This window comes from Pagrus major, chromosome 6, assembly GCF_040436345.1.
Source record: "Pagrus major chromosome 6, Pma_NU_1.0".
In the NCBI taxonomy this organism is placed as follows: Eukaryota; Metazoa; Chordata; class Actinopteri; order Spariformes; family Sparidae; genus Pagrus; species Pagrus major.
In genome coordinates, this window is record NC_133220.1 from 37067539 (window position 1) to 37089130 (window position 21592).

General features: G+C 43.9%; 1 protein-coding gene across 1 annotated transcript in view; it reads left to right on the top strand.

Annotated features, from left to right (window-relative positions):
* The window catches only part of LOC140997979 (copine-9-like), a 325346-nt gene that overhangs the window by 294358 nt on the left and 9396 nt on the right, over positions 1-21592 (top strand). Inside the window, exons 18-19 of the mRNA XM_073468074.1 lie at positions 10783-10885; positions 13592-13649. Coding sequence (XP_073324175.1) covers positions 10783-10885; positions 13592-13649 — 161 coding nt within the window. The remainder of the gene's footprint in view (positions 1-10782; positions 10886-13591; positions 13650-21592) is intronic.

The window sequence follows — 21592 nt, forward strand, 5'->3', positions numbered from 1 at the left end:
GCTGGTCGAGGATGGCAGCCGTATCTGCAGGAGCTGCAAGAAGAAAGTTGTTGCGAGGGGCGGCAACACATCCAATTTACTTACTCATTTGCGCGACCATCACCCTCAACTGATAAGCGAACGCAAGGTAAATTAACCTTAAGCTCAGGTGCATGATGTGTGTGTATGTCGAGTTTTCTCTGTCTAATTTGCTGTTGTCACTAATGTAAACTGACCAGATAGTGGTATAACTGAACGAAGTTGATCCGTGATTTGGCACGTTATCTGAACCGCTTATTAATTGTAGATTTCACTTTTTAAAGTCGACCTAATAATTCCCCAAATATTGATGCAGAGCTGCAGGGAAGAGGATTTGAGACAAACACGTACTGGGTGGACTGAGTTAATGAATGCAAACTGACTGAGATGACTGACTTTCATCTCAGCTCCGTTCACCGGAGCAGCGTCTACCTGTGGCTCAGCAGCCATTAGACCAATCAGATTGACCGAGTCCATTGACAACAGGCGAGCAAGCAGACAGAGACAGACAGCCAATATATACAAGTAATATCAGAAATATATAATACTTGTGGATTATTTGTAGAATAGACTATATATAAAGAATAATATAAAATGGTGAATATAACAAGTGTCTAGATAGAGATAAGAGCCAAAATAGAGTATTCATAATTAATTTAACAATAATCCTTTTTGTTTTGATCTAAAAGATTATCCAACCTGTTTCTCACAAAAGTGATATGATCTAGATTGTGAGTTTTGTGATCTGTTGGTTGCACCCTTAGTATTAAGTAACAATGACAGTAATAATTAATAATGACATTTTCTATTCATTTTTTTTCACAGAGAGGGTCTGCTGGCCAATCAAGTGCTACTGCCAGTACATCTCATTCTACCTCTGTAACGCAGACATTACAGGACGCGTTTCAAAAACAGGCTGCTTATACCCTAAGCCTTTAAATATATAATAAATCTATTTAAATATAAATCTTGGTGAAATTATTTCAATTTATCAGTGTATCAGTGTTTTTTCAACATTTTGAAGACATTTTAAAAATACCGCGGTATACCGATAACCGTGATAATTTTGGTCACTATTACCGTGGTGTGAAATTTTCATACCGTTACATCCCTAGTAGAGACAATGATGGATGACATCATAGTGTAGTGTAGTATAACCATATAATCATAAATAAGTAGTTAGTGGTAACATATAATCATAAATAAGTAGTTAGTAGTTAATAACAACTGGCAACAAGTACTGAAATATTAAGGAATCTAATCAAAATGTGAATGAATCATAAATGAATGCTTAAAACATTTATTGCTCTGCACTAGTTGATTGAACAGGCACCTATTGTCAGGCCGAGACTCAAAACAGGACTCAATTGCTGAGGTGTCAGTGAGCTGTTTTTATTGTGTTTTAACAAGGCTCTCGATAGAGTGATTTCAAAACAAAAGGACTGTGAAAGTTACTCTTAAAGAACCTCTCAGAAGAGAGAACTAGGCTTAAGGATCTCTCAGAAGAGAGAACTAGGCTAAAACAAAAAATCACTCCTAGGGAGGAAACTAGCTATGTACAAAATCTATCAAAATCAAAATCGCTCTTAAGGAGGAAACTCTATATACAAAATCTATCAAAATCAAAATCGCTCTTAAGGAGGAAACTCTATATACAAAATCTATCAAAATCAAAATCACTCCTAAAGAGGAAATCAACGGGCTTCAAAACATTAACCATATATAACAAGAAACAGAAAATCTCTCCCAAGGGAGGCTGACAAAAGGACTAAACTAATGACTATGAAAATTAACAGAAATTCACTCTTTCGAGGTATACAACAAAAACTCACGAACACACTGTGGCTTAGATCAGGACTGTGGATTTGGCTTCTGTGGTCAGACATGAGACGAGACACTTTGGCACAGGACAAAGGGGAACGCAGACTTTTAAACACATGAGGGAAATGGGGAACAGGTGGACACAATCAGGAATCAGGGGAGACGGGCAGGTGACACAAGAGGAAGGGCAAGCGATCTGAAACGAGAGGAGAGTTAGATTTTCAAAATAAAACAGGAAATGACAAGACAATAACCCAAGACGAGACAACCTCACCGCGGTGTGACAGTACCCCCCCCCCCCCAAGGGCCGACTCCTGACGGCCCAGGAAGTTCAGGATGGGCCCTCACGAAGTCCTCTATGAGGGACCGATCCAGTATGAACCGGGACGGGACCCATTGTCGCTCCTCCGGTCCGTACCCCTCCCAGTCCACCAGGTACTGCTTGCCCCGACCCCGGTTGCGCACAGCCAGTAGCCTCTTGACTTTGTAGACGGGACCCCCGTCTACCACTTCAGGGGGAGGAGGGGGCGGGGGGGTCGGGACCATGGGGCTCTCCTTGACCGGTTTGACCTGACTTACATGGAAGGTGAGATGGACACGGAGAGAGCGGGGCAGACGAAGGCGAACCGCTGCGGGTCCGATAATCTTGGTGATGGGGAATGGCCCCATGAAGCGCGGTGCCAGCTTCCGGGAGAGGGCTTTGAGGTGGAGGTTCTTGGCTGAGAGCCACACCCTCTGGCCCGGCTGGTATGCAGGAGCGGGTCGTCTTCTCCGGTCCGCGGCCCTCTTGACCCGGTCTCCCTGGCGGATGAGGAGCTGCCGGGCGGCCGCCCAGATACGTCGGCAACGGCGGATCATGGCATGGGCGGAGGGCACCGACACTTCCGGTTCCTGGTCTGCGAAGACAGGCGGCTCATAACCATATACACATTTGAAGGGTGAGAAACCTGTGGCTGAGGTGGGGAGGGAATTGTGGGCATATTCGACCCAGACCAAGTGCCGGCTCCAGGTCGAGGGGTTCTGGGACACCAGACATCTGAGACCGGTTTCCAGCTGCTGGTTGAGACGTTCGGTCTGGCCGTTGGCCTCCGGGTGATAGCCTGACGTGAGACTGGCCGTGGCTCCGATGAGCCGACAAAACTCCTTCCAGAAACATGACACGAACTGGGGCCCCCGGTCGGAAACGATGTCCCTAGGAAAACCGTGGATTCTGAAGACATGGTTAATCATAATTTCAGCCGTCTCTTTGGCCGAAGGCAATTTGGGCAAGGCTATGAATCTTGTCATTTTGGAAAATCTGTCCACCACCGTAAGAACCGTGGTGTTACCTTGGGAGACCAGGAGCCCCGTGACAAAGTCCATGGAGATGTCGGCCCATGGTCTGGAGGGGATGGGGAGCGGTTGTAGAAGTCCCATCCGTGGCCCGGAGGACGCAGACCGAACAAGCCTCGACGTACTCCTGGACCTCCCTTTCCATGGACCGCCACCAGAACCTCAGAGAGATGGCAAACACAGTCCGCCGAACCCCCGTTTGCCTGCTTAACCTCCTTTTCTATCTGCCAAGTCACCGCTCCAACCACACAGGTTCGTGGAAGGATTGGCTCTGGTTCTTTGGCAACAGGCTCGGGGTCGTAGAGACGTGACAGGGCGTCGGGCTTGACGTTCTGGGACCCCGGCCTGTAAGAGAGGGAGAAAGAGAAGCGGTTAAAAAAGAGCCCCCACCTTGCCTGGCGAGAATTTAGTCTCTTGGCTTTACGTATGTATTCCAAGTTCTTATGGTCGGTCCAGACGATAAACGGGTGCTCAGCTCCCTCAAGCCAGTGCCTCCACTCTTCCAGGGCCAGCTTGACCGCCAACAGCTCCCGGTTGCCGACGTCATAGTTCCGCTCCGCCCGGGACAAACGCCGCGACAAGAAGGCGCAGGGATGCATCTTCCCGTCCTGTGCAGACCGCTGGGACAGGACCGCTCCAATCCCCTCGTTGGAGGCGTCCACCTCGACCACAAACTGCCACCGGGGATCAGGCATCGTGAGGATGGGAGCCGTGGTGAAGCGGGTCTTGAGGTGCTGGAAGGCTGCCTCCGCCTCCGGGGACCAGAGGAAGCGCACCTTCGTGGAGGTGAGTGCATGGAGCGGAGCTGCTATTGCGCTGAAGCTTCTGATAAACCGCCTATAAAAGTTAGCAAAACCAAGGAACTGCTGGACTTTTTTGCGGCTATCAGGTGTGGGCCACTCGGCCACAGCGCTCACTTTAGCCGGATCCATCTGCACCTTTCCAGGGGCTACAATGAAGCCCAGGAAGGAGATGGTGTCGGCATGAAACTCACTCTTTTCTGCCTTAACATAGAGCTTGTTTTCTAGCAGTCGTTGGAGAACCTGGGATACATGATTTCTGTGAGTATCTAGATCTGGTGAGTAAATGAGAATGTCATCCAAGTAAACATACACAAACCGGTCTAAAAAGTCCCGGAGCACATCATTGATCATGGCTTGGAACACGGCTGGGGCATTGGTGAGTCCGAAAGGCATGACCAAGTACTCATAGTGGCCGCTAGGAGTGTTAAATCCTGTTTTCCATTCATCCCCCTCTCTGATCCTGATTAAATGGTAAGCATTGCGTAAATCTAGTTTTGTAAATACTTTGGCTTGTTGCAGTTGGTCGAAAACTGATGTCATGAGAGGCAGGAGGTAACGATTTTTAATAGTGATGGCATTTAGGGGGCTGTAATCGATACAGGGTCTAAGAGAGCCGTCCTTTTTCCCCACAAAGAAAAATCCGGCCCCAGCTGCTGACGAGGAAGGACGAATAAGCCCCGCCCTCAGTGATGAGTCGATGTACTCCTTCATGGCTGCCCTCTCCGGCCCGGAGATGGAGTACAACCGGCCCTTGGGAATGGGGGAGCCCGAAATCAGGTCTATGGCGCAGTCATAAGGCCGGTGTGGGGGAAGTGACATGGCCTTGGTTTTACTAAAAACCTCTCGGAGGTGGTGGTAGCAGGGGGGCACGGAGCTCAGGTCGGAGGTCTCGGAGTCTGTGGCAGAAGTGACAGAAAAATGATTAATGGACGTTATGTTGTTCCCCTGGACCGAAACAGGTCTACAGTGGTCAACACAATCTTCCCCCCATCCCATGATTGTCCCTGTTTTCCAGTTTACGTGGGGGTTGTGTTGACATAACCAGGGATTTCCAAGGACTAGAGTCTGAGAGGGGGATTTAAATAAATATAAGTTCAGGAGTTCCCTATGTTCTTGGATCTGCAGTTCCAGTGGTTCTGTAGTGTGCGTGATCATGAAAAGTTCCTTGCCGTTGAGGGCCCTGGCCCTGATGGGGCTGACCAGGGGCTCCGATTTTAACCCCAATGTCTCCGCCAAACCCCAGTCAATTAAGCTCTCGTCAGCCCCTGAATCTATGAGTGCTTTAATGTCCATAGTGGTGGCATGGTGCATTACCTTAACAGGTGTCAGGCCGCGCGGAGCGGGATCTGTGGCTGGGGGTTGACTCACCTCCCGGGGTTTTTTGGCCGGACAGGCGGCGACGAGGTGGTTAGTCTGGCCGCAGTAAAAACAGCTGCCCTCCTGCTGGCGTCGTCGTCGCTCCTCCGGGGTCAGCCGTGTCCTGCTAAGCTGCATGGGCTCCTCCTCCCTAGCGATGGGGAAGGGAAGACGGTGCTCAGGCGGAGAATAACGGGGAACCTGCCCGCCCGGGGCAGGGGAACGTGGATACCTCTCCGTCGTCGAGCCGCTGCTCCGCAATTGCCGGAGCTCACAAACCCGGTTGTCTGTCCGGATGGCAAGGGAGATGAGTGAGTCCAGGTCTGCAGGCAGATCCACTGGCAGCAGCAGCTCCTGGATGTGAGCCGCCAGCCCCTTCAGGAACACGTCGTACAGGGCGGTGTTATTCCACCCACTCTCCGCCACCAGGGTGCGAAAGCGGATGGCGTAATCGCACACCGAGTCCCTGCCCTGTGTCAGTCTGCTCAGCTCCCTGGCCTTTTCCCTGTCTGTAGACACTGGGTCAAATGTTCTCATGAAAGCAGTTTTAAAGTCTGTGAAGGATGAGCAAAGCGGAGAGTCACGAGCCCACTCAGCGGTGGCCCAAGCTCTGGCTCTCCCTGTCAGGTGGGAAATCATGAATGCTATTCTTGATCGATCTGTGATGAATGCATGTGGGAGCTGTTCAAAGTGTATCGAACAGTCGATAAGAAAAGCCCTGCATTGTCCTGGTTCCCCAGAGAAACGCTTCGGGGAGGCCAACTTGATTCCCATCCCAGTCATGGGAGCGCCCTGGGTCGGAGCCGCTGCAGCGGCTGGAGACTCCGACGCCGCGGGCGGCCGAGCTGTCTGCCGCAGGTGGTCCGCCAGCTCCCTCACCTGGGATGAAAGTTGACCTAGCTGAGTCACCATCGCCGTCTGAAACTCCTCCTGACGGGAGATGCGGGCTTCCTGAGCCTGTAACGTAGCCGCCCACTGGCCAGCCTCTGCTGAGTCCATACTGGCCAAAGTGTACTGTCAGGCCGAGACTCAAAACAGGACTCAATTGCTGAGGTGTCAGTGAGCTGTTTTTATTGTGTTTTAACAAGGCTCTCGATAGAGTGATTTCAAAACAAAAGGACTGTGAAAGTTACTCTTAAAGAACCTCTCAGAAGAGAGAACTAGGCTTAAGGATCTCTCAGAAGAGAGAACTAGGCTAAAACAAAAAAATCACTCCTAGGGAGGAAACTAGCTATGTACAAAATCTATCAAAATCGCTCTTAAGGAGGAAACTCTATATACAAAATCTATCAAAATCAAAATCGCTCTTAAGGAGGAAACTCTATATACAAAATCTATCAAAATCAAAATCGCTCTTAAGGAGGAAATCAACGGGCTTCAAAACATTAACCATATATAACAAGAAACAGAAAATCTCTCCCAAGGGAGGCTGACAAAAGGACTAAACTAATGACTATGAAAATTCACAGAAATTCACTCTTTCGAGGTATACAACAAAAACTCACGAACACACTGTGGCTTAGATCAGGACTGTGGATTTGGCTTCTGTGGTCGGACATGAGACGAGACACTTTGGCACAGGACAAAGGGGAACGGAGAATTTTTAAACACATGAGGGAAATGGGGAACAGGTGGACACAATCAGGAATCAGGGGAGACGGGCAGGTGACACAAGAGGAAGGGCAAGTGATCTGAAACGAGAGGAGAGTTAGATTTTCAAAATAAAACAGGAAATGACAAGACAATAACCCAAGACGAGACAACCTCACCGCGGTGTGACAGCTATTGATTGAAGTGATGATTAAACTACTGAATTGTGTTACTTCGGAGTGAAATATAAGCACAAATGAAAGAGTGAAGTCATGTAATATAATTGTTGTTCAGTCAGTAGGGCAGATCATGGAGGAGAGAAGGAGTTGCTCTGCTTACAGAGAAGCCAAAGTCAAACATGTAGATAAGGAGTCAGTGCAGCTGCCAGCCCCGCCTTTCCAGCTCCACCTTGCCCGGCCTCCAAGATTTGAAGTTGCCGCCATGGTAGAGCAGAAAAGGAAGAGCAGAGAATATCGTAGAGAGGTCATAAGACGGGCAAGAGTCGATAGGGGAGGGGGCACGTGTTTTAATGCTGAGTAGAGAATATCGTAGAGAGGTCACAAGACAAGCACAAGCAGGAAGGGGAGGGGGCACGTGTTTTTGCCACGAGAAGGAAAGTACCCAAGTCAGCAAAATTTGGATGTAAACAAAAGAATGAGCCAGGATTGGACAAACCTTGGGGCCCAGCCCCCGAATTAGTGAAGATAAGGAGTATGTTTTGTATTGAGAAGTTGGGTCTTATCGGATGAACTTTTGTCTGTATGATCTCATGCTTTAATTGTTGACAATTAAACATTACTGCACTCAGCTTTGGAGGACTCCTGGAGATTATTTCCTTTTTATTGGTGACTTTTTGAAACTCTGAAACACCTTTTTGGACAAACAAAGACTAAGAAGTCGATACACGACAATAGTCTGGGGGTCTACTCGCGAAGAACACGACGAAAGACTGAGACAAGTGCTAGACGAGACAAGAGAAGTGAATCTGAAACTTAACAAAGACAAATGTGAGTTCGGAGTGAAAACACTTACCTTCGTGGGAGATGTTGTCAGTGAAGAGGGGGTGAAGCCAGACCAGAGAAAAACGTCAGCAATCAACGACATGGAAAGACCAAACAACAAAGATGAGGTCAGACGGTTCCTAGGGATGGTCACCTATCTCGCCAAGTTTGTCCCACAGCTGTCAACACAGTCAGCACCACTCAGGAGTCTTCTCGAACAAAAGAATGAATGGACCTGGTCCCATGGGCAGGAACAATTATTTCTGAAACTGAAAGAGACTCTGACACAGGAGCCCGTGTTAAAGTTCTACAACCCAGAGGAGAGTACCAGGATCTCAGCAGATGCATCACAGTACGGCCTGGGAGCGGTGCTGCTGCAGCAACACAACAAGCAGTGGCTACCTGTCACCTATGCATCCAGAGCCTTGACAAGCGCCGAGTCCAGGTACGCTCAAATTGAAAAAGAACTGTTAGTGAGCATGTATGCATGTGAGCGTTTCCATCAATACGTCTATGGTCAAAATTTTGAAGTAGAAACTGACCATAAACCTTTGTCCTGTCTTTGTACTGTTTGACACTGTGTGTCCATCATGTCCAAACCTCTGAATGACTGTCCTGTACAGATACAGCGCATGCTAATCAGGCTGCAAAAATACGACGTGCACATGATATACACACAAGGAAAATACATGTACACCGCCAACACCTTGTCTAGAGCAGTGGATAAGGAGGAACGTGCGGACAGCGAGAAAAGTGCAGAAATACAGGCATATGTGGACATGATTGTGACGTCCCTGCCAGTAAATGCTGACAGAACAGAACAAATACGGAGAGAGACTAATGCAGACAAAACAATGAAAGAACTCAAGCACACAGTACAGAAAGGATGGCCTGAAAACAAGAAGGACTGCCCTGTAAAAATACAAGACTACTGGAATTGCAGAGCAGAGCTCACAGTGGTGGATGACATAGTGTTGACTCTGCACTTTATTATATTTCTATTGCAGAAAAAAGTGTTTAAATTGAAAAAGTTGTTTACAAGTAAAGTTACAATGCTTATTGGTAAATGCAAAGTAAAAAAAAACACTTCAGCATGGCTTTGTTTTAAGGGGTAAATATTATTTCTTTATAGGGGGAAAGATGTGATGTTATGAGTATAGTAAGATAAGAACTCCATTACCCAGCATGCCACAGTAGTGAGGAGCATGCGCAGGAGCCCCGCCGGACGTCAGTTTGACGTAGCCATGCAGGAAGCACTGGACTGTTTTATGTGCAAAGCTGTTAAGTAAATATCAAAAGAAAACCAGCTATCACGCCTCGTCTGCTTATTATAAGTTTGAGCAAGACAACACACTTGGGAGCTGCTAAAGCCCAGAGGATGAAATCAGGACTGATGGATTTAGCGTGGAAAAAGGCTGGGGAATAGCCACTTGTCATGTTTAAGATATTTTTGTTTGTTTGTTTGTTTGTCTGTCTATTTCTTATTTAATTTTAACTTTGGTCTCATTTCCTGTTGTGTTTAGCTGCCTGTTTTCACCTTGAATTGTTTCGGTGCTGTACTTGTTCGTTTTTGTCTTTTATGTGCTTTCCAAAACTTGTTCAATAAAAAATATGTTTGAAAAAAAAAAGCAGGTGGCATGGATTTGTTCATAAGATCAATGTGTTATGAACATGTGAATACTAAAGAGGAGGAATGTACAACAGAATAAGTTGTTGGAGTTGACGTGCATACAGTTCTTGCAGTCATTCGGATTAGAGTTAACCGTTCCCATTATTGTGTAGAGACAGAGTGAGGGAGGAGAGAGGAAAATAGAGAAGACATTAGGGACGGACGTTGAGACAGGCAGGAAGACAGACAGAGAAGAATCCAGCAGACAGAAAGGCAGACAGAGAGAGACAGTTTGCCATATTGCCTGCTCTCAGCCTCGGGCCAGACTGAGAGTGTGAGCCAATCAAACAGTGAGTCAGACAGCAGGTCTTCCTTCTCCCTACTGGGATCCTAGCGATACCTGCAACACACACACACACACACACGTACACGCACACACACACACACACATACTGTATTGTACAACACCGCTTCATGTGGACTGCTGTATGAGAAGCCTGTGTTGTCAGGAAAGGATTCTACAGCCGCTCTCTACCACGTCATTTACTGTAAATCCACATGCGAAACAACCTGCAGAGTATCTGATGGTTGTGCAATTACCTGCAAGGCATGACACACATTCCATTTATGAATGATAAGTGGTACATGAATCAGCACGTAACAGAATAAAGAAGCTTTACAAGACACAGACTCACTGTGAAGATGAGACAGAATGTTATTTATCCTGAGGGAAACTGTTGTGCAGCAGATGCAGAACAAAGTAGGAAGAAAGAAATAAAGAAAAAAGAAAGAAAGCGCAATATAGAAGATCTATGTACACGTTTGAGGTATAAAATACAAAAAATATCAATCAACAGAAATCCAAGAAAATCCTTTATAGCTACACTAGCATTGTGTTCAAACCACTGACTGTAAAAATAGTGGAAAGATCCACAGAGACGTCACCCACAGGTTTCTGAAGAGCCAGGCATCTGAGTCCGCCTAACTGCCGGCTCATCAAAAATGGCCAAAGAGGTAGAGCTGAAGTGAGCATAGTTACTTAAACATGGCCACCTAGCTGAAAGCTAACAAGCTAACTAAGGCTAACAACAAAAATTGAAGAAGAGTGCTCACTTCAACACATCACACCATCATATCGCAACCTTAATGTCTACACACACAGATCAGTTAACCTAACTTCTATGTGTGTGTGTGTGTGTGTATGTGTGTGTGTGTGTGTGTGTGTGTGTGTGTGTGTGTGTTATGATGTTAGGTGTGCTGCAGAAGTGACTGACGGCTCCCAGTACTTTGTGCTGCTGATGATCACAGACGGCGTCATCTCAGACATGGCTCAGACCAAAGAGTCGGTGGTCAATGTGAGTAGACACAACACTGCACACAAACCACAACAAAACCTTGTGTGTGTGTGGAGTAAAATCAATTTAACAGCTCTGGGCTAAAGCAGAACACTCAACCACACATTTATGTAAAACTAAATTTGGTTTGGCAACTGGAAATTTCAGTTAGTTCTGAATTGAAACTGCCAAACAGACCCCTTATAGTTATCAGTGATAATCAAAAACCAACCAAATAAACATAAAATGGCTCCATTCGGCTCGTCCGATGTAATCTAAGTCTCTAGAAGTCTCCAAAAGTGTCAGCGTGCACCCCGTCCAAAGTGGGTACATGATTAGTTTAGGCTCCCATGGCTTCTGGAGACTTAGATTACAGCGGATGAGCTGTAAGGAGCCATATGATGTTTTTTTGTCCCCCAGCTATATTCATTTTGGGTGATCTGGTCCTTTAAATTCAAACGGTTACCTCTCAGTGACATGTAGGCCTCCCTCCCGGATCTCTGGTGATAGACATCATATGTCTGTGTGGTGGGAAATGACAGGAGTCACCAGAGAGAGATGGAAACATTAAGGAGTGTGTGTGTGTGTGTGTGTGTGTGTGTGTGTGTGTGTGTGTGTGTGTGACATTATGAGGTAGTTTATATAATACAGGCCTATGGAATTTCATGACAGGAAAGTATTTATTTATTACAGTTTACCTCGACAGTAGCTGCTAGCACATTTTAAGAGAGGATAATACACTTCACTTGTTTATAGCGGAGGTGCTTTTTCCAGTTTGTTTGGAATACAATCAGAGGGACAAAGTGGCTTTTAGCAGTGATAGTCACTGTGACAAAGTAGAGTTCTACCTACAGAAGCTTAAAGCTGAACTCATTAATATTCTATATTCAGCTGCAGTAAACCCATTGTACATTAGTATCCAGCACCAAAGGCCAGACGGACCAGACCGTTCTCAATCCGGAAAACAGCAGCTTGGTCAGTGACCAAATGCTGTAGGTACTCGAGGCGGCCCTTTACTGTAGTAGTATAAAGAAGGAGAAAAGTCAGCATCTGTGGAGGTCAGGGTCAGGTGGGTCAAACACACAACTTTCACCCAGGAGATTTGAGTCCTGTGGGTATCAGAAACATCAAAGGTGATCTGTTTTTGTTATGTAACGTAAGGTAACATAGGTTACATAACTGAACGTACACACTTTTTTTTAACCCAAACCATGATATTTTCCTAAATCTAACTAAGTAGTGTAGCTGCCTGAACCTAACCAAACTGTGACCATTTCACAACGTTGAATGAATATATCAATAATATTTTAAATTTATAATCAAGCTTTATTCTGAAATTTTAACCAAACATAACATATTTATTATTGGAGCCCTGCACATGCAAAAGTGATGCTGACAGATAAGTAGAGAGTCATAGTTTGAAGTTAAGGGTTACTGACCAAAGCAGCCCTATTTGACAGGTGGGGAGTAAGAACATGTTGGACAGACATGATTACTAGCAAGCTTGTAAACCAACACATCCTCATACCTTAACCACTGAATAAGTGGATTGCCAGTGACTCTCAAAACAACATGACTGATACAGCGTTCCACCAACAAATGTACCAGATCTTTGTTTACAGTGACAGTATTGTTAGGGTGAGGCAAACATTGTGGTTTGGCTTAAAATAACCATATTACGTATGTAACTTCAGTTATGAACATGGTACGTATGTAGCTTAATTTATGTTATGTACGTGATGAAACTGAACTACGTTAGTGATTTCAATTAACTACCTGTTGACTGTTGGTTTCACACTGGACATGAACACTAGTCTCCTGGGTGAAAGTCCTGTGCTGTTTTACCTCATTGTCCACTCCTACCTCCTGATGCAGACTTTGTCACTCTTTATTCCACTTTGCCTGACTTCCTCCATGACAATAACTACTACGACAAGAGGTTGCCACTGAACAACCTAAACATGGGTTGTAATAAGCTGCTTTAACAGTTGACCTGTACAGTCGTTTTTCTGATGATGACAGATTGGGTGAACCTAGTGCAGCATTTAGTTCCTTAACAAGTTATTTCTCAGTGGTTGGTTTAGATGAAACATGACTGAAAGGAGAGTATATTAGATATTAAATATTGGACTTACATTTGTTAGATGGCCAAAAAACAAGTCATTATTAACTAGTATTGCTTTATTTGCTGGATGTGTACATCTGTTTGTTAACACATCTGCAATAACAACTTTATAAGGGATAACATGTCAGTGTGTACATATATATTTGGCCTTCCATGGCTTTATTTGATAGGAAAGCTGGAGAGATGACAAAAAATGGGTGCAGGTTGGACTTGCTGCCTCAAGGACATTCATGTTCTGCTGACCCAAGTGGCCAAGAATCAGTTACTGCTAAATGAAAAAAACTTTAAATGATGACAGAAAAGCAAAGGAACAACATTTTACAGTATAAGGTTTGATTGAATCTGGGAGGGCCCATCAAAAGATGTGGTAAAATGACATCATGTTCCCACACTCAGATGTTGACCAAGAAACCGTACCCGAGTCCACTGAGATCAGATCCAGTTTAGTTATAATAGTTCAAATCTGTACTCAAACTGTCTAAAAGCATTTTATTGTCATTGCAGCTGAGCGTACTGTGGAATACGTACATTTATGCACAGCATGTATATTTGCGTTGGGGAGCAGCAGTCTGGCTCACACCCCTCCTGTGTTTTCTCCACAGGCAGCCTCCCTGCCCATGTCTATCATCATAGTTGGAGTGGGCCCTGCTGAGTTTGATGGTAAGTGTGTGTGTGTGTGTGTGTGTGTGTGCGTGTGCATGCGTGCGTGCGTGCGCGTGTGTGTGCGTGTAATAATTCAGTGGGGGACGGTGGTAAGCCTTGGACACAAAATGTCAGCTACAGTACTGCAAAACCCAACCTGTTCATACTGAACAGCACATACATGCACGAGCAGTCCAGATGAGATTAGAATGACCCCAGGAGATAGATAAATGTGTGTCAAACAACATTAGAGCTTAGAGCTCTAATGTTGAGCTGCAGAGATGTCGTGCTGTTTGTTTGGTACTGATCCAACAAATGTCAAATCATCATAATTTTTATACTAAGTGCTGTATCGTAGGCAACTGGACATGTTTCAGTTTTTTTAAAGACGTTTCACCTCTCATCCAAGAGGCCTCTAAAGTTCAGAACTGAAGAAGCCTCTTGGATGAGAGGTGAAACGTCACATTACCTTCTCATCATTTTGCAATTAAAATATCTGTCAAAATAATCCCAATATGATTTTTGGTCCAGCCTTTATGGCAACAATATCTACTAGAGGAGCATTTCCTGAAGAAAATGCACGATTGCTGTGTGAATTCATGCTGATTAGGATGATTTTTTGGATTACTTTACTATCATATGAACAATTATTGGCCTTTATGTGTTGGCTTTGACCTCTGCAGACTTTGACACATGATTGTATGTAACCTATAAAGTGTGTATAATGATGTGCAAAGATCGATTCGTTTTTAAGTTAAGTTATGGAAATAACGTAACGTAATTTACATAAGTGACGTGACTGAATGTAGTTATTTGAACCCAAAGTATTTCACAAAGTTAATAATAGTCAGCAGAGTCAGAATATGTGGACTGTTTTTGAAGGACAAACCAGACGTTGCATATTTATTATTGCTTGACTGTGGAGCCATTCACATCCAAAAGTGACACCAGAGGAGTTACATCGTTTTCAGGCTAAGGCACGCCTTGATTCCACCAGATGTGTCTATAATCTTGTATGTATGATGTTTAGAAGCAGAGCATCATTCCTGCATGATGTCCTTCTTTTCTTGATTTTTGTGCTTCTACTGTGGCCAAGTAGCTACGTAGTTAAAGGTTTTTGTTATTTGTCTGTTTTAGGTGTGTTTATTGTTAATATTTCTGACTTTGTTGTGCTGTATATCCTGAGTCAGTACAGGGTAGGCCTGTCACGATAACAAATTTTGCTGGACGATAAATTGTCCTAGAAATTATGCGATAAACGATAATATTGTCGCTTTGAGACCATTTTTCAACTAATATAATGATAATGGCATAATAATGCAAGTACACCCTTTCAAAGATCAATAAACCTTTATTTCTAAAGAATATTTAACATTGGAATGTGAAAAAGACATTTTAAATATCCAAAATAAATAAAGATGGAGGCTGTGGCCAAAGCAATTGAGCCATGGCCAGCCACGGTTCCTTATTGCAGCAACAATGTTAGCACCATTGTCTGTAGTGATGCGGAGGCGTGACGGTACACGTGATGATGATGACGTATGTGTTTTTTTTCAAGGTGTTTCCCCGGTGTCCTCCTGTTAATCTAAACATGTACCAGCTGTCTGTTTATAATCATATGGATGCTGTTATAATGTGTTGTGATTGAGATCCTGACTCACCAAACATCCTGGAAAGTGACAAAGTTACGTTTTTCTATAATTTACATAATTACATAATCGCCATCAGTAAACTGGACGCTGTCTGACTATTTCACTCTCGGGGTTCACTAAGTTCACTGAGTCTTGTCGGGAGGGCTGACCGTCTCCATCACAACAGTAACTGACCGTCGCGCGACAAACACTTGGCGAGTTAAAGTTTTTTGCCGGGGACAGACGCTGTTTTTCGGGCAGAAATGTGATGAAGAGTCGGTCAGACCGACAGGCTGACAGACACTTCTCCACGAATAACTGCGGTATTTTTTTCCTCACATAAGTTGCCAAAGACACGACCAGTTACTACGTTCCTGTTGTTTGGTCCTGTAACGTTGCTTTGTGGGACATTTATTTTTATTTTGTTGAGTGAAGGATCTGTAGAGTTATCAGACACCAACACCATCAGATCAACACGCCCTCGCTCCGCGCCGCCAGCTCGGTTCGCCTCTGATACTACCTCCGGAGACGCAGCGAAATGTCACCGCTCACCGCATCTGAAACGTTCACACAAAGGCGGATGCGGAGAATTGGCGCAGTATCCCCGCATGCAAACGGCTGCGTGAATGGGGCTAGTGACTGACAAGAGGGTTCTAGTGAGAGACACGAGGAAAACAAACAAGCATGCAAATGGAAATTATCGAGGCCGGCAAAATTATCGAGCTCATTTTAATTTATCGTATGATTAATTGATTTATTGATTATCGTGACAGGCCTAGTACAGGGTGTTTTATTTTGAAAATTGATGAGATGCAGTTTTGCTGTCTGACTTCCTGTCTGTTTTGATCTGCTGTGTGCAGCTTGATGCAGCTTCTGTCAAAAACAGACATGCCATGGCCATGGCCTGCCAGGTGGAACCACAAGCACTGTCTATAACAGCAGCGATCAGCTCAGGCGGCCACCGACCAGGCTGCAGTAATTGAGGAGTTGGGAGTGAGAGTGTGTTGTCCTTTGCCCTGTTGGACTCTGTATTTCTTTATCTTAGAAATTACATTAGTTACTACAATGTTTTCATAACCAACAGGAATGAAGGCCTAAACTAAGGAAACAAAGTTGTTTCAAACCATTAAATTGTTTGATATTACTTTAATTTATCAACCTGCTTTTGTGATTCTACACAAGCAAGTATTGATATTATGAAGCCTTTTGACTTGTGCACACACTGTTGCTATCAGATAAACCTATTTACAAAATGTGTTTCCATGGAGATGTGAGGTGTGTGCCTTTCAAAGAGTAAGTCTGGCTTCCTCTTGTTTATCTCCATAGAGAACAAATCTTTTAACGTGCTCTCTTTCACACTAATCAGAAGTACTGCTTTTATTTAAAGTGAATAATCACCAACTGATAACACGTTTTCACACCAACAACACCCATTTGATGAGGACACACTGCTCAAATAGAGCTGTTGCCCCCAGTGAACGAAATCTGTGGGAGAGAAAAAACATTTTGTGAAAAGAATGCTGATTGTCAGATGATGGGCTCTAATAGTTTCGCCAACTTTTTACATATATTGCATATCACACAGGGGCTTAGCAGGGCCATGGTGGGCTGCTGTACACAGTAAAAAGGTTTGTCTTGTATAGTTACAGCCTACTGCACAGCAGACACATTGCTGAAGGTTTCTGACCTCATTAGAGTTAGATGGTAATTAGACATTTGCTGAAATGAATAGAAGAGTCCTGGCAGATACACACTGTGACTTTATGGATTGTTGCCAGAGGCAGGACCTCGCCATCTAACTTTCAACATGTTGAGAAATTCCTCTTTTTCAAACAGAGAACGTTTCTGCAAGCTAGATATGTAATTAACCACCAGCCAATAACAGTCTTTCATTAAATTAGCAGATTTTTTCAGATCAGTTCAGTGTTAAAGGAAAAGTGCAGTTTGTTACCACTGCAGCGGTTATATTTGGATTAGTCCATCAGCTCTGTAAGTTGTGATAATATTGTACAACATCTGTTCCAAAGTCTCAGCAGCGAAACATAAATAAGCAGTAGAATTATGGCCCAGCTACAACATAAACCCAAGCCTTCACCTGCACATATATGTTTTTATGCTTGTTATAAAGAAAATGGTTTCATACAGACAACTTTAAGGGTCTCTGGAGTTGTTGATCTCTAGCAGCATTATGGAGCAGTTTTTTCCATGAGTGGGTCCCAGTTTTGTTTGTCACACACACACATGCATAAAGAGGCACATGCATGTGCACACTGAAGTGATAAACAGTCCTATCAGTGGTTTCAAACTATTCTACATGGAGCAGTAATACACCAGGATATGCTACAATGTGTCAGCAAAGGCAGGAAAGAAGACAGTCTGCTAACATGAATGTCCTCAATGCGGGGATTCAAATACTTTACAGTTTTTTTTGATTGCTTAAGCACAATTTTCAAAACAGGGCCCGTGTTTTCAAAACACTACACACAATTAGCACAACCACACACCCAATTAGCAAAACACTACAGATCCTTTGCAAAATTAAACACTCTTGTAAAAACTATACACTTCTTTTTAAAAACCACACTTTGTTACCATATGAAACACACACGTTTCACATTACTATACTCTGTTTGCACGAGTTACACTTTGCTGTGATAAACCTAAAACACTTTTAGCACTTCTACTTCCCTATGATCAGAGTAGGCTACTATCAACAAAGTACAAATATAATGTAAATTCACCAAACACTACACAAGACCAATGCTGCAGACTGAAGAAACTCATTTTTTTCTCAACACGCCCAAAATTTTGACATGGAGATTCATAATACTGTAACAAAACGTCACTTTACGTATTGTAAGTTAAAAAAAAAACAAAAAAAACTAGACATTGTCTCTTCGCCGAGCTGGATCTGGCCAGAGAATTTCATCAACATCGCAGGCAATGTTGTCATTAGCAAGACACCTTGGAAAGAAACGTCTTGAATGACGAATCCATCCTTGCATTGCTGCTACCTCCATCTGGTCACAGGCCTCCTCCATGGCTTGGATGAGGGGTACCTCAGCCTGGAGACGGAGATCATATACCTTCCACTGCCATGCCGAGAAAAACTCTTCTATAGGGTTGAGGAATGGAGAGTATGGTGGAAGATATAGGACGGTGAAATGTGGATGTTGCTGAAACCAGTTCTGAACCAGAGCAGAGCGGTGGAAAGACACATTGTCCCAGACAACAATGTATTGCATGTGATCGATTTGATTTGCTGCTGTTATGTTGTGCAATTGGTCCAAGAATGTAAGTATGAGTGCTGTTTTGTAAGGGCCCATATGGGCATGGCGGTGGAGGACCCCATTCTGTGTAATGGCTGCACAGAGTGTTATATTACCCCCACGTTGCCCTGGGACATTGACTATAGCCCTGTGGCCAATGATGTTTCTTCCCCTCCTTCGTGTTCTCGTCAGGTTGAACCCAGCCTCATCTACGTAAATGAACTCATGCTCGATCTCCTCTCCATCCATTCGTAAAACCCCCTGAAAAACAGTGTCAGGCAAAATTGTGTAGTTCAGTGTAGATCTAGTATACATATTACAGTACAGTAAAAGATTATGAGACAGTATGCAAGATCACACTGCTAAAGTGAATACATACCTCTGCATAATCATGCCGCAGTCGTTTCACCCTTTCGGAATTGCGCTCGAAAGGCACTCGATAAATTTGCTTCATTTGAATATGTTTTTTTTTTAGGATGCGTGCCAGTGTTGATGTTGAGAGCTGATGGATATCGTTGAAAATGGCGTGGTTATTGACAATGTTAGCTTGGAGCTGATTGAGTGTTATAGCATTGTTGGCCAAAACCATGTTTACTATCTCCCTCTCTTGCTGTTCTGTGAACATAGGAGGCCTTCCCCCTTGTCGTTCCTGACCCTCAATCCTATGTAGAAAAAAAAAACAGTATACAATAGTACAGTAATTTCACAGGAAAAGGTAACAGAAGTGCTGATAGTGCATAGAATACAGTACTGTAAGCAGTTACTGAAACCGTGCAGATGTTTTTGATATGATGATATTTTTACAATACCTATTTTCCAGTCGAAATGTTCTTATCACACTTGCCACTGTATATCGGCTTAGATTTGGCTGTACTCGCAGTCCAGCCTCCCTCAGCGTCAGGCCGTGGTTGACAATGTGGTCAACCAGTGTTGCGCGGATCTCACTTGTCATATTCGGTCCTCTTTGAGCACCTTCTTGTCTTCCTCTTCCTCTTCCTCTACCTCTACCTCCAGCATGGCCTCCATCTCTTCCTCTTCCTCTGTTGATTCCTCTTCCTCCCCTTCCTCCTCCTCCTCGTCCTCCTCGTTCTCCTCGTCCTCCTCGTTCTCCTTGTTCTCCTCGTTCTCCTCCTCGTCTTACTCTTTCTCTGACTCTTTCCATTGTGCTTGAAAACCGATGAACTCACCTGCTGCTTTTTATAGTGCTTATACACCTGATTGGTGTGTCTACAATTAAGCAAACGAGTGTTTGCACACCTGATGACTGTGTTGAACCAATTGGTTGGATGGTGTGGTAATTTGACAGTCAGTGCTTTGGTATTGCAAGGAAGTGACTTCATGATAGATTTTTGTGTGTAATGTATGTTAAGTGTGTTTAGTGTTTTGCAAATCACTGTGTGTAGAGTTTTGCAACAAGTGTGAGGTTGACAATGTGCTTATAGTTGTGCAAATATGGGCTGATGTTTTGCTTCTTGAGTGTAAGGTTTTGCTAATAGTGTACTACTTTTAGTTTTAGTGTGTAAGCAATCAAAAAAAACTGTAAAACTGACATGCACTGACCTCAAGAATACACAAATTGTGTATGTGAGTAACACTGAATGTAAAAGTAATTGTTGTTTTTTTACAAGGAAACTCGATCCCAATCCCTGCCACAGGATTGTTTGCTACATTACATTGCACTTTTTCTAAAAGAATATTATGTAGTATCTGTATAGTAATTTGGATCTGATGGTTGAACTCACAGTTATTTTTTTCAGAGACTAAAAACGAGCAGCGGATGAATCTGTCTCTGGATCCTCACTCTTTGATCTGTGCAAAAATGTAAAAAAAAAGATGGAGATGTCTCATCTTGTGCTCACTACCTGAGCACTATTGAAATGCATGGCTGATTTTCTTAAAGTTAATTGGAAAAATGATTAGACTTAAATCACCAGATGAAGAACGATGAAGGAGGAAATGATTGTAGCTGAAAGAATAGAGCCCTCGTTGGATCCTATTATTGAGTGTGCAGGGCGAAGGCTCTGTTCAAGGGTGAATTCTTGTGTGTGACAGAGAAGAGAAATTAGAGTGCAGATGATGGAACTGAAAGAGCATGACAGGAGGAGAAGAACAGAATGGAGCGTAGAGAACAAGATGGTACATGTGAACTTAGATTCATCTGCCTCAGACTCCAATTTAATCACAGTTCTGTGTGGAAAAGGATCCCTTCACTTTAATCAAACAAGACCAAAGTATGGCAGACTTCGGGAAATGAAAGTGACTGTTGTGTTTGTTGAATCATCTCTCATATTTCTTTGACTCTCCAGTAGGAGAAAAAAAACATCTTTCACTTTCTTACTGTCACTCAGCATGCAGCAGTTCTTGATGCATGCCTGATTTACCCTCTGTGACGCTTGGAAGGCTTCAAAAGCAGACACGTCACTTTCGAAAGTGGATAAAATGACTGCTCCTCTTGTGATTTTTGATCAAAATGTATGGAGCTGCTGTTGTGCCCAGGTCTGCTCCCTGGTTAAATCGACCTCTGCACATCACTCACCCCCGTCAGAGCCAAGCCTCTGAGGGAGCGCTATGTGGGGATCAGCCTTTTGAAATCAAAATGCACTATATCCCAAATGTTTTCTCACTTCATTCATCCCTCCGTACGTCTTTCCTTCACTCTCTCTCTCCCTCTCTCTCTCTCTGCTCCCTCAAGCTCATCTGTTTGTCTTCCCATGCCACTAAAATAAATTGCACATATATTTTGGAATATGTTATTTTGGGATATATTTTAAAATGATCAAAATTGGGCCACAAATGGGTTCATAGGCTTTCATTCAAAATGTTTAAAGATAGCAGACGATAAGATTGACTGTAGTCCCTGTGGGTAATTTAAGTAGTTCAGTGGAGGAATATGAAACATCAGGAAACATGAAATTACAGCACAAGGATATATGACTTTGAACAATAGAGATAAAAGGCATGAAATGTGTGAATCACATCAAGACAGCAAGACACACATACACGGCATACACCTGCAGACACAGATATATTTTGAATATCACTTATAAATTAATTTTGATGT